The sequence below is a fragment of the Patella vulgata genome, chromosome 6, assembly GCF_932274485.2.
Source record: "Patella vulgata chromosome 6, xgPatVulg1.2, whole genome shotgun sequence".
Taxonomy (NCBI): domain Eukaryota; kingdom Metazoa; phylum Mollusca; class Gastropoda; family Patellidae; genus Patella; species Patella vulgata.
The window spans coordinates 25,928,022-25,944,802 of record NC_065884.2 but is presented as its reverse complement, the minus strand read 5'-3'; the positions used below and the strand labels follow the sequence as shown (position 1 = coordinate 25,944,802).

The window sequence follows — 16,781 nt, the reverse complement described above, 5'->3', positions numbered from 1 at the left end:
ACTTACCTTTAGAAGTAGCTGTTCCTGTAGCTGGGATCCGTAGGTCGTTGATGATTGTCTCGGACAGCATAGATTTATCTAAAGTTAAGGGAATAACAGAGTCGACATCAGTACCATATACAACAACACCCATCTGATTTCTAACATTATAAAATCTGTCAGCTAAATTAGCCAAATAATTCTTGATGACACTTTTCTGTTTACCGGCAGAGTCTGATCCATCCATAACGATCATAATATCTGAACAACTCAATCCAGCACTTAACTGGGGTAATGTGGACGCTGAAAGTAAAACAATGTTTAGATTATTATAATTGTTCATGTCTTTATGATGTGTGAAGTTTGTTATGTGCAGTATTCGTACAAACGTTTTAGAAAACTCCAACCAAATTCACAAATAGAAAAAAAAACTACCGAGATCACATGATCGCTAAATGGTTTTAAATAAAGCCCACTAATTGTCTTGGTGATGCTCATGAGTTACACAAAAAGGCAATAGGACAATAGGGGTCTTCAAATACTTACGTGGGCAGGCTACGGTATATTTCCAATCAATGGGTGTGCTGATATCTTGAATTCTGAATGATAATTTCTTCAACATATCTACCTGGGCCTTTTCAATAGCAATACTCACGACGTAAACTCCTTTGGACCAGGCATATGTAGCTTCAGCTTTAGATTTAGCCACATTATTTGGACAACCATCTGATATTAAAACAATAGCCTTTCCTTCGTTAGGTCTGTATGTACCGAGTACGGTGTGGGCTCTTCTTAAAGCTAGATAGAGATCGGTTTGACCTCTTGGTTGAATCAAACCATCTATTTCAAGATATAATTGGTTGAGTTCAAATGTATTGCGTGCTTTAAGTTCAATCTCCTGGGAGATGCCATTACTGAACATAATAACTCCTACATCAGCTTCCTTATACATATTAGTAACGTTTCGGATAGCGTTTTTCAGGTAATATTTAGCCTGACCGAAACCTAGTGGTGAGACACTGTCTGATCCATCAAGTATAAACATCACATTAACTGGACACAGTGTTACTGAAATTCAAAAATATATCTCAAATAGATGTTATCATTTTTGCGGGGATTGGGGAATATTAATTCATGTATCAAAGTGAGAGGGGATATTATTAGATTGATAAATTTTTTTTAGAAAAGATCCATATGGTAGAAAGTATATTTGCCATCAATATAATAGAATATCAGACAATTCAAATACTATGCTAAATAAAGTGGCTTACATACCAACAGGGAAGCCTTGATCTATTACAGCTATGCCATTGGTTGACATATCAATATGATCATGACCAAAACTGGTGTCTTCAAGAAGTCTTTGTTCTGCTGCTTGAGACGCTGGAGCTGTTTGAGCTCCAGAACCTAATCCCCAATCCATCCAACTGTTAATCCAGTCTGAGATTCCACCAGTGGAACCAACTGATCCAGCACAAGTGAACCCCAGCACCAAGGCCAGGGTCACCAACCTCAAGGACATTCTCATTCCGTTCCCGTGTCCTGAAAATGAAAAACAAATGAATATACTGTCGTCATAGATAACTTAAAATCAAAGAAACAAATGTATTGTTCAGAAAATCATTTTCAAGAAATTGATTTAAACCGTTTATAGAAAACTAATTTGATGTTATTGAAAATTGATTGATTTTTTTTTTGAAAAATGATTTCATTTTTTATTCTTTAGAAAATTGACGCCTATACGCTTCCGTACTGGACAATTGATTTCATATAACTTGTTCATATTCTAGAAATTTGATTTCACATTCTATTTTATATTCCAGAAAACTCATTTAAAAGCACCTAAGAAAATGTATTCAATCTATGGATACATTTTGTAATCATTTGGGTTATTTTTTAAATTTATTTATTTGTCATAGAAAATACATTGAAATTTCATTGATATCAATATCAAAATACATTGAAATTTCATTGATATCAATATCAATATGAATAAAGAAGGATTAGGAGAATAGCATTGCTGCACATCGGATATACGTTTCTGTAGATATATTCTTACAAGTCATGTCATATGAAATGTCTATATTACATTTGGGTAAGAAACGATTAACCATTGGAAGGGCTTTTATGTATGATCAGGAAAGATAATATTTAAGTAAATAAAGTTAAGGAATTATAACCACGGAGCATATGGCTATACGTTTCAAAAATGTGACTAGTAGGTTCACGCCTTCTGTTTCAATTCTTTTAATCAGTTCACCTTTTTTATACACAAATACGTGCCTGTCAAGTCTAAAATTCTATGAAATCACGTGACAAGCATCAACAATCTTATTGTCGTCGCTTCTTTTACAGATTAACGAGAATCAACACGTCGTCTGAATTTGTAAATAAAATACGGTGTTACTTTAAAGGACTACTCTCCACATTTACCTAGAGGGCGTACTGCGCGTGGCTCGTGCATGGTGCGAGTCAGGTCAGATTTCTTTTATCGTATCGTCGGGGCATCTAGTTGTCGTTTTGTGAGTCCGTGATGTACATAAAACCCACAGGTTTACCTTGCTTTGGATACAGTTTGAAAGTTAAATGGTGGTAAACGCCATTGGTGACGACAGTTTCAAAGAAAGCTCGATTTAGATTGTTCATTGATTAACAAAAGTTAAATCCATTTGATCGTGAATAAAACATTTAAGTTCCCCTGCCTTTTCTGCAAAAGGCGTATTGTTTATTTATACTGAATAAAAACATACTAACATGCATTTTTGTTTGCATTGACTTTTGAGAGAGAGAGAGAGAGAGAGAGAGGGTGAGAGAGAGGGGGGAGGGGTGTAAACCCTCTAATCTCCTTTGGCTCACTAACCTGGAGGTCCCATGTTCGATCCCTGCTATGGCAGAGAAAGTTCATCGGGACTTTCCGGCGTGCCCCCCACCCCCTTCGTTAGTGATGTTAGTGGCGTGCATGTAAAAGACCCTTGACAATTGTAATTCGATATAAGACTAGGCCGCAGCGCCGTTGTCCAGGCAGAATTTCCCTCATAGCACACACTGTATGACGTATGCCCGTCTTCATTAGCCCAGTCGGGGGAGAACAGTTGGACGTTAAACCCAATTTCAAGCACATTGATTCTATTAACTTAAAATGAAAAGCTTTACATCCTCTGAATCGGAATAGTACCAATCATTAATATAATTTTTTCAATAATATTTTAACAATCTAAAAGCAGTTAGGTTGAATGACATGATCAGCACCGTCTTCATTATCCCGGTTGGGGCAAAAAAATAACCCCGTTAAACCCCAATTCATTCATTCATTCCTGCCTCCCTTGGTATACAAAATGAAACTTAGATCAACCATTCAAGAAATGTTTACATTTTATTTCATATCGTACTCTATCATTTAGATCGCCCCGAAAAGACCACTTGCGAAATTTTTGACAATTAGAAATTAATGAGAAATTATGTGGACGCTTTAATAAATTTGAAAAGAACTTTTAGATTTACACCCAATGCTTGAAAACTCTTAATTTCATTTATTCGGATATTCAAATTTCTAGTTCAGGAATTTCTTTCATTTCAACTTTTGTCCTCAAAAAAGGCGTTATGTGATAGTAAATAGTATTCTTTTAAAGCCAAGAGAGCTCTTCATGTGTGAGAGACTCATTTCTTTCGGGAAATGTGGAAACACATAAACCGCTTCGTAACCAACCCCAACCGACCTTGAAGTGTAGCTTGTTTTGACCAGCTGCATTAATATGACATAATGATGCTTGAATGTTTCAAGGGATGAATGTTTCAAGGGAGGCTAGCGACATTGTTCAAACGCAAGATAAATACAATATGATAATATTTGAAGTATTTAATTATCACGATTCGGCACTTCAATATTGTATTGACAAGGAAGTTGTTTGTTACTTAAACTTAGCCATTTTGTTACGACTAAAGACGCCTTTCCTTTACCAGACCCCCCCGTTCTGCACCACTGACACGGGGAACCAGGCTAGAAAATTCTGAGAAACCCGGGACGCATTGGGGGAGTAAGCCAATACCACTCAATGAGTCACCATGACTCATTCATTTAAGGGCTAGAGTCAGGGTAACTCTGGATTTTCATAAACAGCCCCCCCCCCCCAAGTGTTTGGCGATTGAAGTGAATTAATCTGGGAACATTTCAATAAAATCGCTGATCCACTTACTTTTTGCACCTAGACAATGGAATTCTTGTTTGGGCGAATTTACCCACACAAAGCATTAAATATATAGATTTAAAGTTTATCAAGCCACTAATTAATTCATGAAAATGAGGTGTGTGCAAGAAGAGTATTAAAGAATAATACAAAATTCAACAAACGTAATCTTATCATAATCATAATCAGTATTTAAAAAATAAAAATTCTCCGTTCATAAAACGAACTCAAACATAAAATACGTGCAAACATTTGTCATTTCCTCTAATTATAATATGTAAACACGTTCTTTAACACAGTTTGGATTACATTTTATATAATTTATTCCAGGATAACAAAGGATATTTTTTTTTAAATTGGACAAAGAATAATTTTGACTATTCTCAGGATTAGGAATTCATCCGCAAAAGTCTAACCCAGATTTGTTTAGTCGTTGGGGTTTCCTCAATTAACATAATCCACATATAATTTATTCATACTGCACAAGAAGAACTACCTACTTCAAGAATATATATCTGCCCTGAATAGCCGACATATTCAAAAATTAGTATACAATTTTGTAATTCTGTTCGAATTCCTTTAATATCTATCATACACACAAAAACTAAATAAACATTTTCGATTTTATTGAATGGAAGCAGAATAATTACTTTTCAAAATCTCGAAATGTTTGCCGCATGCAATACTATCTGAAATTTACATTATGTGACGTATACTAAAGCACTATATTTAATTGGATCTGCTAATCAATTTCATGAAATCGATCTTAATTTACCAGACACAAATAGTTTTTGACTGTGTAAATTTTCTATATAAGGAAAAGTGGTATCGGATTCTCAAGAAAAAGTAAGCGTACGCAGCCTAGTGTGCGACATCCGGTATTTTTTTCAGACTGAGCAACCAGAAAGCTTGTTTAAATTATAAAATACAACCACAATGCTCTCTTACTGCTAGTATGCCAGTCTCAAGACGAACCGGTTTGTATCTACTGGAGTACTTCACATTAATTTGATATATTCCGGTGACACGCGAATGATTATAACATTGAATAAATTATACAGTTTGTAACAATTTGAATACAGATTAACTCAGCATTAAAATTTAAATGTTAAAATTGCAAATCATTCGGGAAGTAAAATATTTGTTAATGAAAAAAATTGAATCCAATGTAATGTTTGATTATCATGATTGTTTAAAAGAAAAAAAAATATTGAATAAACAAAGTGTTGTAATTATTTGACCCAATTAACATAGTTATGCCTAACGAGATAACAATGGTGGAAACGCCCACTAGAGTCAACTGGGTATATTCAAATAATCATTTCAATACAATTTTCTTAATAAAGGACAATAAGTCGATAATAATTGTTGAATTCTATCTATGCTTTAAAAATAAATTGTAGATCAAAGTGTCTTCACAAGGTATTCATTTAAATCTGGAAAATTCCTCCTAGTTTAAACGCAGTGTTGGTTTAAAACTGTGGGCGGACATTATTTGAAGCTTTCGTTAGTTCACTCTTTTTTTTTCTTTTTTTTTGTTTAGAATTTCATGAATTTTATACAGAATTACATATAGTGTGATACATATCGCATGCAATCAAAATCTAGTGCGTTTTTTTAGAACATCTTTATAGACTCGTTGCCCTGAGCACCTTGAATACGTACTAATCCAGCTGAACCAGTGCCAAACATATACGGAGACCCAGATATGCCTCAAATCTACTAAGTACCATGTTCCACGTAGTTCAAAATCCACCCCGAAGTATAAATATTGTGTTCTGTGCCCCCCCCCCCACCACCCACGGCAAATTTTAAGAAAAGCACGACCGCTTTATTCCATGAAGTATTGTTAAAAGAAAAAAAAAATTATATTACAAACTAATTGGATGTACATTATTGAGGTTTAAAAAAACAACCTAACATTTAAAAATGCAATGGTTTTTATAAGTAACCAGAGCACGAGTCTTTGTTTTCTATAGATAATTTAAGCAAATGCTATAATTCCAACTTAAACTCAGCCCCGTTCTTAATCTTCTATCCACGTTGTTACTCGCTTAACTGAAACATTTTTAAGTCACAAGTTCTTTACATGCTCGTACGGTATGTTTTACAAAGGATTCTAAAACATAATTATCTCACGTTTGAGTCATATTGTACGGAAGGAAATGGGTTATAGGGTACGTTCAAATCTCAGTTTTGACAAAGGACTTTTAATGCCTTTCAACATTAGAACAATATCGTAATGATCCGCTTAAACTGTGTGTTAGTTCTAATTCAAACAGATTAATTGATTGAAAGGTAATATTTGAGACATACCAGAATTAGATTACGCCTTATTAACAGACATTATCGTGAAATACGGAATAGATAAATATAATCTGGCTGTTATTTTTCTTATCCGTCTGTTACATGTAATCTTTTGTAAGAATATATATCTAATTGTGTTGTGTTTCCATCTGAGTTTCTATCTAAATTTTGCAGTGCAGCTGTCCTGCATTATCTTGTGTTTTATCTGTAGATATTGGTTAATACACTATATCATTTATGGGCATAGAAAATTGCGGTTTATTTTTAGATTAGCAAGTCAAAGATATTTTGAATTCTTCATCTAATTTTATTATTCGTAGGTAAGTAAATAAGGCGGAAGAGAAAGTTTTCTCTAAAGGTCATCATCTCCTTGATGTTTGCCGACTGGTGAGTTACGAAACAGTGTTGACGATGATGTCATATTAATTAAGAAACCAAGCCTTTTTTAAAGGATTCTACGATAATCCATCTTTTTTCGGATACTTTTACAACAAAAATAAGTTAGCTGTAGTGTCATAAATTACAAAAGTATTAGTCAATTAACGAAGATGTTAATAATTGACACATTTCATACCAGACCTTCACTTACTTATATTGCTTAAAAGGATGCTTCGTGAATACGAATAATAGTTTTGTTAAAAAGGGTTCACAAATATAATGTCTTCATGTGTTCTTCTACTACAGATTAATGGCGTGATGTTCCCTACAGAATTTAGACAGTCTGCAAAATGCCGGAATTTCTTGTCGTACAATTTTGCACTTTCTCTGGTGATGTTATCTGAAAAACTTAGTTTAATGGAGAAGGCAGACTCTAAACCAACCGTGTCTTCGATATCACTACCGTGAAAGCAGACGTTAAATTTCTGCAATCCAACCACTGAGGTGCCCCACCCCCACCCTTACCCAACTGTTCTACAGATGTTATTAAAACTTGCCAGAAAAGTAAAATACTATTTACCCATCTTCGCCTGGCTTTAACGGACTCAATGTTCGTAGACTATAAATCGCGGAAAGAAAACACGGGTATATCAATTCCTAATTAAAGAAAGTTTTATACGAACAGGTGAACTATGATGTCATTCTCTACTAGTTGATTGGTAGGGATGAGTATTTTAATTAAATCAACCGAGAAAACAGTAAACAGGATTCTAGGAAAGAACACTACTCACCTTTGTTTATTTATGATAGCAATGGCAAGGTAACATGACACAGTTGTGTTATTGATACCAAGGTGATAATTAAACCCGTTTCAGATAAATCGTGAAGGATTTCGAAGTTTTTACCCCCCAAAAAACCCCACAGATAAAGTTTTAAAACATGACAGCCAAGGAAAGCGTGGAAATACGCCTGCATAGCAGCTACGTCTTGACAGCATCTTATCTGTAAGGACAACTTGAATGTTGACCAAATGCCTTTATTGTGTTCACAGGGTTGTCAAAACCGCAAGTAACTCCAGAACAGAAGGTCGCGGAACGATGAATATTTCTAGGATTTGTGCTCTTATTACCTAATGTTCCATGCCATATAAGAAACAAATCTATTACAGACTGTAGCCTATAATATGAGGTTCACGAGGTTTTCAGAAAAGAGGGCGTAAATCTGGTTGTGGACTGTTGAATATTGATATGTTTGTCCTCTTATAACCTCGCTGCTTCACACCAATTCGAAACAAATCTGTTAAAATTTGTAGCGCCTATCATGTTCACAAGAGTTTCAGCAAAGTGGGGATAACTCCAAGATAAGGTCATGCAACGCTGAATATGGATAGGGTTTGTCCTCTGATGACTCTAATGCGTCACACCAAATTAGAAAAAGATCCGTTAAAAACTTTAACCTGTATCGCGTTCATAAGCTAATTGTTGACGGGTTCACCGACGGACGGACTGAGTAATAACTATATACGCGCAAACAAAGTGTGGGGTATAAAAATTGTTTCTAATGATTAAGTATGTCACCATTTGTGAAATGATATCTATTATAAAAGAGATGAAATGGAACAGGGTTCAACACCCAACGTTTGTGCACTAACCGGGTTAATGAAGATGGGGGATACCCCATGCAGCGTACTGTGAGATCGCCTACTCTTTAATTCGAACTGCCAAGGTACACGTGTCTTGGCTAGGTTCTACTATACCAATGTTATAGGGCAATCACGCTTGAAAACCCAGAGGAACTTCTTAACCCCGTGGATCAAACTCGTGAACTTCTATTTAGTGGGCCAGCGCCTCACTCACTTGGTTTTGGTCTGCTGGTGGTCTGCGTATTATTTACATAACAATGTACCATGTTTTAGTACCGAAATTATCTGGACTGTGTTAAGCGAATGTTAAACTTGCATTTCGAAACTTGCATTAAGTATATGGATATAGAACCTTTCTACAAAAATGTTTCCAAAAGCACGTTGATTGTAATCATTAGTTGGAGGGGGGGGGTGAGTACGTGCGCACTGTATCGTAAGGTCTGTCATTGAGTCAACTGGCGTGGTTTCGGTTCCCCGGTTGTATGTGACAAGGAGTAGAGCCCTCCGGTTTCCTCCCACTGCTAAAGACCCCTACCCCTACGCGCAAACGAATTATTGAAATAAAATTCAACCATATGTTAGTCCCGAAATGACTTAGTTTGGGTCGAGTGAACTTTAAACCCCACCTCCCTCTCTCTCTCTCTCTCTCTCTCTCTCTCTCTCTGTGTAATCATTAGTAGATTAGGGCAACATGACTTTAGAAAGTAATTATTAAGTTATATTCAAATGCGTGATGTTGACGAGAATCTTGAAAGTAGGTGATGAAAGGTCGCCGGGGTCAAGTGGATTTAGGCAAGAGTAAAGTACCAGTTGATAACTATTGGATGTATTTTATTAAAGAGAACGTATATTTGAACATGACAATACCTGTAACTAAAGTCAACAAGCACAGCAACTTCCAATCACTGTTTTCTGTGACGTTGGTTAGTTTAACAGGTGGGACGAGACTACTTGATAGACGGAATCCCTCGTCTAATGAGATATAAGATTCACATGTTACAATTACTTTAAGTGGATTCTCTGGCTTTCAAAAATACATCAATGCAATGTGAAATATTTTTTATTTTTTTGCATTATTGACTAAGATAGCCAAATTTGACCAAAATAAATATTCCCAAACCCTTGAAATGAGCGGATATGCATGTTAATATGCTTTTAAATCCTTTGACTATTACCACTGTATTCAACACTTTTCGCTCAAGTCAAATTTACATTCATGTCGCATGATATTTTTATTATTTTCACAACTTTCTATTGCCTACTCTGGTAATTGTATAAGTATTCTTTGATTCAAGGACCTTGAACATATGACGCATATTGTCATTTTTTCTATAGAAAGATTAAATGTGTTATGCGTGTCTTAAGAATTGCTAATACGTTTTCCAATACGTTTTGTAGTCCGCAAAATATCAAGCACGGCACATTAAGCGCAATCTTTGATATCAAGCAAAGTCACACACCCGATGTTCCTTAAAATTTGTCTGCTGTTTATCTTTTCCTAAAGACTTTTAAGACCCCAAGTAAGGATATTGGTTCACGCTGTAGTATTAAAGTGTAACAAAATATTAACAATAGTCAAAAAAAGTTTTAAATGAGACAAACAATTCAGTAATCAAATAAAACAAGATTAAAAGATTATTTAGATAAAGTCATTATTCTACAAGCAAACTTTTTTTCATAAGATGATAATGACATTGATCACAAGTAAACATCTTTCTGTTTAATGTACCTTTGACTAAGATGCTGCAAATGGAATTTGTCTTTTATTTCTATTGTTGGTATTAAACAGATAATGATAATCAGAATGTATTGTGTCATTCATTTGCTTTGTTCTTCCCTTACATCAATACATCTGAGAACATTATTCCCATAAAAAATAAAATTCCACAATACAACAATAGATTAATCAGGACGAAATTACACAATGGTTCTATGTAATGAGTTTAATTTACAATCGGAATTAATTTTGTGCAGGGTTGGGTTGTTGTGGTACCTTTGTTTAACTATGTACATTGTCAATGGGTGCTTGCATAACTTGAAAGCACTGTGCAAGTATATACACCTATGTAAGAGGGTATTTAAAATGGTGCCATGAAGAGTTTATACAGGGGGTGTACTTATAGCCAAGTCTTATTTATTTTACTGTTGAATGAACTTAAAACACTACTTAAGCTCCTGTATATTATGTAATTAGTTAATAGACCCTTTTATGCATACTAATTAAACACTAGCAAGCACAAAGACATGTTTACTCCTTTTTGCATTAGGAATGCAACGATATTATGCTGCTTTCTTCTTGTTCTTATATTAAACAAAATTACTTCAGTATTTACAGATTAATGATCCGATGACGCCTTTTTTCCACTACATTTCCCAGAGTAAATATAACTTTAAAGGGGTGTCATTTTGGGGAGGTGGGGTGAATACTTATGAAGCCGGTTGTAGGTTTAGTGAAATTGGAATGATTTTAACACTCTACGGTACAGCTAGACTGATTGGATCATAGTAAAACTCTTAAAGTTTTTTTCATTTCCAAAAGGAACAAGACGTATGAAATTTTATATATCCCATCACTTTCATGTAATGAACCATGGAAAATTAGTCTAAAATTGTCTATGAAGTAAAAGACACTTTGTTATATCTTTGTTATATATAATTTAAATGTTATTGATGTCTATGATTTTTGGACTGTCAACGGCGGAAATGAAATGAAATGAAATGGGGTTTAACGTCCTACTGTTATGCTCCTATTCTGGGCTAATGAAGACGGGCATACGCCATACAGTGTGCTACGAGGGAAAGTTTGCCCTGGCAGCGGCACTATCGCCTACTCTTATATCACATTCCAACTGCCAAGGGATCTTTTACGTGCTTTCCAATGTATACACGGGACCTCGGTTTTTTTGTCTCATCCGAAGTACTAGACAGCTGTCCTTGTCAGGCCCTCCGTTCTGCACCACTGACAAGGGGAAACCACGTCGGAAAATCCAGATGAACTTTCTCGGCCAATGCAGTGTCAACAGCGGTCAACAGATAACAAAAGGTTGGCTTCAATCGGACAGACAATGCACAGCCAGTGTGAAGGGATTGATATTTGTTTCCTTATCATAAACCACATCAGTTTTGGCCAATATGTGTATTATACGTTCAAATTTTCTTAATTTGGATATAGAGTCTATAATAATGATAAATAAAAGACAAGGCAAAATATTAGACAATATTACATTTTAATTTGCATTCTAACATATTCAGTGAGATTTCTAATAAATAGAAGCAAATGAAATTAAATGTTTTGATTCTTAGGTTAAAAACCTAATTCATTTTATTTTATTTTATTTTATCTTATTTTTTTTTTTTTTGTAGCTGTTAAATTACTGAATAAGTTTTTTTGTCTAGGGATGAAATTCACCAAAATCTTGATCGTTTCTAAGTAGTGTTTTGTCCTATAAATGCAATTACTGATTTACCACAATATTTTATGCTACAGCACATTGACACTAAGATGTGGTTTATTTGTGATCACGTTTCTACATGGAGATAATGCGTCTATTACCACATGTAAATAATCACCCTCTAAATAATACTAAACATACATGAAGAGTGAAACAGAATGAGAAACGATGACATGTCACCTTCTTGTTTCTGAAGCTACTGTGTGTGGTGATCCCAGGTCATTTAACTAATTTACCACACTTCACACCCTGGAGTCAACAAGAACTGTTGCAATGACCAAACACTGCGGGCGATACAGACATGGTTTAATGTCCCAGTTTCACCAACCGGAATAATGAAGATGGTAAATGGGAACAAAAAAAAATGGATAATTTACGTTAAAAAAAGAGACTGAAACAGGAAGGATTCTCATCTCAGAAGTCCCTTAAAAATTGTAAATTCAATATAAGCTTATATATTCTTCTTTTTGTTAGTTACGGTAATGAACATAAAGGTAGTTTGCCTGGCAAGATCACGCATGTTTAACAGGGCGAAACACGGTTTTTGGCACCGGGAGCCATAACCGGATCGAAAACGTTATTTTTTAAAATATTTTCCCCTATATTTGTCATCAGTTTTACTTAAATATTTACTAGTCCTTGTAATTTATTAAAATCATACCAATTACCAAGGAATGAGCAATGCAGAGCTCTTTACTTTAATATTCATTATTCGCAGTTATTGTCTAAAATTAAAAGAACTGCTTATGTATATTAAACTTACCCCAGCACAAATATCAGACAGGGCAATTTAACCTTAGAAATCTTTAAGCCAAAAAGGTTCAAAATTAAAATGGATCATCTATACCATTTTGAACACAGTGTGAAAATCCCAAAGATACTTAACCCAAGAGAAGGCTCACGAGCATTGTAATGCACTTTGATCTATAATCACTTAGGAATGAATGAATGGAATATGGTTTTATGGCACGTCAGCACCAACCGGGTTATATGGTGATTCTTTCGAGACAATAATCACCTAGGAGGCGAAAAAAACAAAAAAAAACCCAATTGAACTATTTTCGGTAATATATGTTGATCAACTATCAGTCAGGAGCAATAACTTGGCCAAATTAACTCAGATTGACGTTGACTACCTTTACCACAATACTAAGGTAACGTGTTTCAGAAAAAATAGTGCGGAAACCAGCCAAGAACCTAGAGAGATTACGGTTGTCTGCGGTTGGACCAATATGACCACATTAACGGAATTCATTTAATAAAATGATAGTTTGAGTTGACAGGAATATACAATCAATTTCATGGCGAAAACTAATCATTCTTGATTCAGAAATTTTGATATACCATGCGTATAAATTGAAGGAGCATTACCATGGTGATTTTTATGAGAACGCATATTACTGCAAATGAAGTGGAAATACGCCACATAAATTAAAATCTTTTCGTTAATTTGATCTAAACATGATTGTTGGTGACATTTGTAAATGCAGATAAAAAACTTTTCACGTTGCCATATCTTATTTTCGAAGGAACACCCAGTTTGTTCTGATTGGGCTTTCAGAAAGTGAATGCTGGTAGTTAAACAAATCGGAATCAAGAATTACTGGACGGCGAGGCAATATCCGACAAAACGCTTTAAGTCAACATTTAGATGATAACTTTATCGAAATAGTTTTTACAGTGCTATATCTTTTGGACACAGAAATAAAAGTTGATCTGTTCTCTCGATATTCATGGTGGACGTTTTCTTAAATAGTTATAAAGCCATTACATGTATATAGACACCCGATTACATACAGATGAACTACACATTACATGATAGAAGCTGAGAAATGGGAAAAGGAAAATGTCAAGTTTTGTTTTTAAAACCAGTACAAATATTAGACAAAACGCAGCCTTTAACAACATTTATAAGTCTTGTTAGACTTAAGATTTGTATTAGTGTGTATAGAACAAGTACGACCAGATTACTGGCCACGTTTGCTGAATATTTGCTGATTAGGAGAACTAACTTCACAGTTCTTGCTTAAATAAAGACAAACGTTATTTTAGAAAGTATTCTTTTGTCGAAACAAATACTTTCATATTCTCTTAGTTTTTGTGAAGGATTATCACCCGAACAATTAAGATTTCATGAGATCTGCAATGATCTGTTTCAAGGGTCGCTTGCAGGAACTCCAATAATGATCAGATTTGCGGAACAAGCCTGGTTTCACTGTTAAAATGTTTCTATATTAACGGATCTAATACAATTTATTAGATTACGAACATTATATGCCACACATACATACTATACATACTAAGTGCGAGCAATCCTTTTCATCAGTCGTTCAAGTTGAAAAAGACTGCCATAGATATTTTAGTTCAAATAGAAATATTCAAGAGGTTTACTATCAAACTTAGTAATCCGTAACACACTTTACGTCAACGAAAGTAGCTAAATACGATACAAACTAGGTAATTTTCGCATACAACCATAATATCAAACCATATTTATATCATCATAAGAGTGAGGAAGACAACCTTTTCGTCAACGATTAGAACACATATATAAAATAGCAAAAATACTTGTGGATAAAAGGTCAAGTGAAGATATTTAAAGTTTACAAACTTTGAAGTTTACACAAACGGTATTCTCAAATTTGTTTTATATATAAATTTGAAAGTAGGGTAAATAACTATGCGTCTATAAAGACATACTAATCAACGATAATAGCGTACGGTGCGTTATTAAATATATTTGATACTAATAAAAAATCAAAATAACCATTAAATATTTTAGAAATTGTGTTATTTTTTGTCTTTTTAAAGTATCATTTGGAAATAAAAATAGCAAGAAAGCTAATACAAATGATTTTCTAAAGCCTCATAGTAATATGATATATTCTTTCGTCATCAAATAAATGTCATTAATATCGCTTTCTGTTACTGAAATATTAACGGCATTAGATATATTATAACGGTGCATTGTTTAAACAAATTAATGTGTACACTGACATGAAAATGCACCTGGTGATTCTGTATAAGAAAACTGTGGAAATGACCGACTAATATTTGTAAGTACAAATTTCCGAGAGATACCAAAATTATAAATAATATATTGTGAAAAATTGATTGACCTACCTTATTAAATGATTCTCGTGGTGTATATGTTACTGTACTAAAGAAAGTGAGAATCCGTCTATCAAAATCGAAAGTTGTTTTGGTTTATGTGAACGGATAAATAAAATACTGTTGTTACAGGTATATATAGTAGATGACATGGGTGGAGTCACGTTAAATCACTGCAGGTAAAACAAATGATAGACCTGCGCACTTTTAAGCCGGAATCCATTAAAACCACGCGCAAAGGATTCCACCATCATTTGATAAGACGGGTTATTCTATTGGTGGATTAAAGACAAGCGCATTCTGGGATTGTTAGTTTTCATCAGGTGAAGTGAAGCTAAAAAATTTGAAGGAGTCGATTTATTTATTTTAGCGTAATTAAATCGACAAGACGACGGATAAGGCGTTACTTGTGATAAACTTGAACAAGGAGCGCTGTACACGATCAGCAGTATGTTTGCAAATATATACATTTTTGTAGGTTTCATTTGGAAAGGGGATTGGACTTCAGTTAGATACATAAGGATATAATGGGAACATATGGATTATTCTTAAAGCATGCTCTCAGGATTTACTGGATATCCAATGACAGCCAATCCCTTGACCATAACCTTTGATAATTAGACAATAGTGAATAACCTCTAATAACATACCAGACATCTTGACAATAGCGAGTAACCTCCAATAACATACTAGACATTATGTCAGTAGTGAATAACCTCTAATAACATGCCATACATCTTGTCAGTAGCGAATAGCCTCTAATAATATATCAGACATCATTGTAGTGGTGAACAGCCTTTAATAACGTACCAAACATCATGGTAGTAGTGAATAACCTCTAATATCCTCTAATAACATACCAGACATCTGTCAGTAGTTAATAACCTCTAATAACATACCAGCCATATTTACAATGATGAGTAACCTCCAGTAACATACTAAACATCATTTCAGTAGTGAATAACCTCTAATAAAATGGTGGGGGGAGCCGAATGGTTAGCACAGCACCACATGCGCGCTGAATCATAAGGCCTGTCATTGAGCCAACTGGGTCAAGCGAATTATTGAAATAAAATTAAACCATATGTAAGTCCCGAAAAGACCTAGTTTGTGCCCAGTGGACGTTAAACCACATTTCTCTCTCTCTCTCATAACATACCAATCACCATGAATAACCCCTAAAACATATACTGAGCGCCATGGAAAACGCATCACTTTTTATTCCCAAATATTTTATTACTAGGTGGTTTTGTATGTATAATATTATGCAATACTATGAACTATTGTTTCACACAATGCTCCCAAATGCAAAATATATCGGCCCGTGTGTGAGCCCTTTAAAAGCATGTTTTCAACTTAATATGCAGTACATGAACTGTGAAACGTCAATCTGTCGTAATTTGTTGTTGGACGTGTGAAGGAATCGAGCTAGAGATGTCGAGACTTACTGAAAATCAACGGAATAAAGCCATGGGAATGTCCAGGGCTGGCATGTCTACACGTGCTATTGCCAGACACTTCAATTGTCATCAGTCCACTATTGTAAGGTTGTTGGAACGTGTTCGAGTTACTGGATCAACACGTGACCGTCAACGTCCTGGTCCACAACGCGTTACAACCCAGGCTCAAGACCGCTACATCCGGGTCACTCATCTGCGTGACAGATTCCGCCCAGCGACTCGAACAGGTGCAGCAGTCGTCGGAAGACAAGGACCAGTAAGTGCCAAC

The 16,781-nt window shown here is 34.9% G+C and overlaps 1 protein-coding gene across 2 annotated transcripts in view; it reads right to left on the bottom strand.

Annotated features, from left to right (window-relative positions):
- The window catches only part of LOC126825092 (neurogenic locus Notch protein), a 48,844-nt gene extending 33,585 nt beyond the window's left edge, over positions 1-15,259 (bottom strand). For both annotated transcript variants that reach the window (XM_056101962.1, XM_056101963.1), the window contains exons 1-4: positions 15,066-15,259; positions 1,255-1,521; positions 526-1,047; positions 7-282 (exon numbers count right to left, since the gene is read on the bottom strand). In XM_056101962.1, coding sequence (XP_055957937.1) covers positions 7-282; positions 526-1,047; positions 1,255-1,507 — 1,051 coding nt within the window. In that variant the 5' untranslated portion in view covers positions 1,508-1,521; positions 15,066-15,259. The remainder of the gene's footprint in view (positions 1-6; positions 283-525; positions 1,048-1,254; positions 1,522-15,065) is intronic.
- Positions 15,260-16,781: the final 1,522 nt, after the last annotated feature.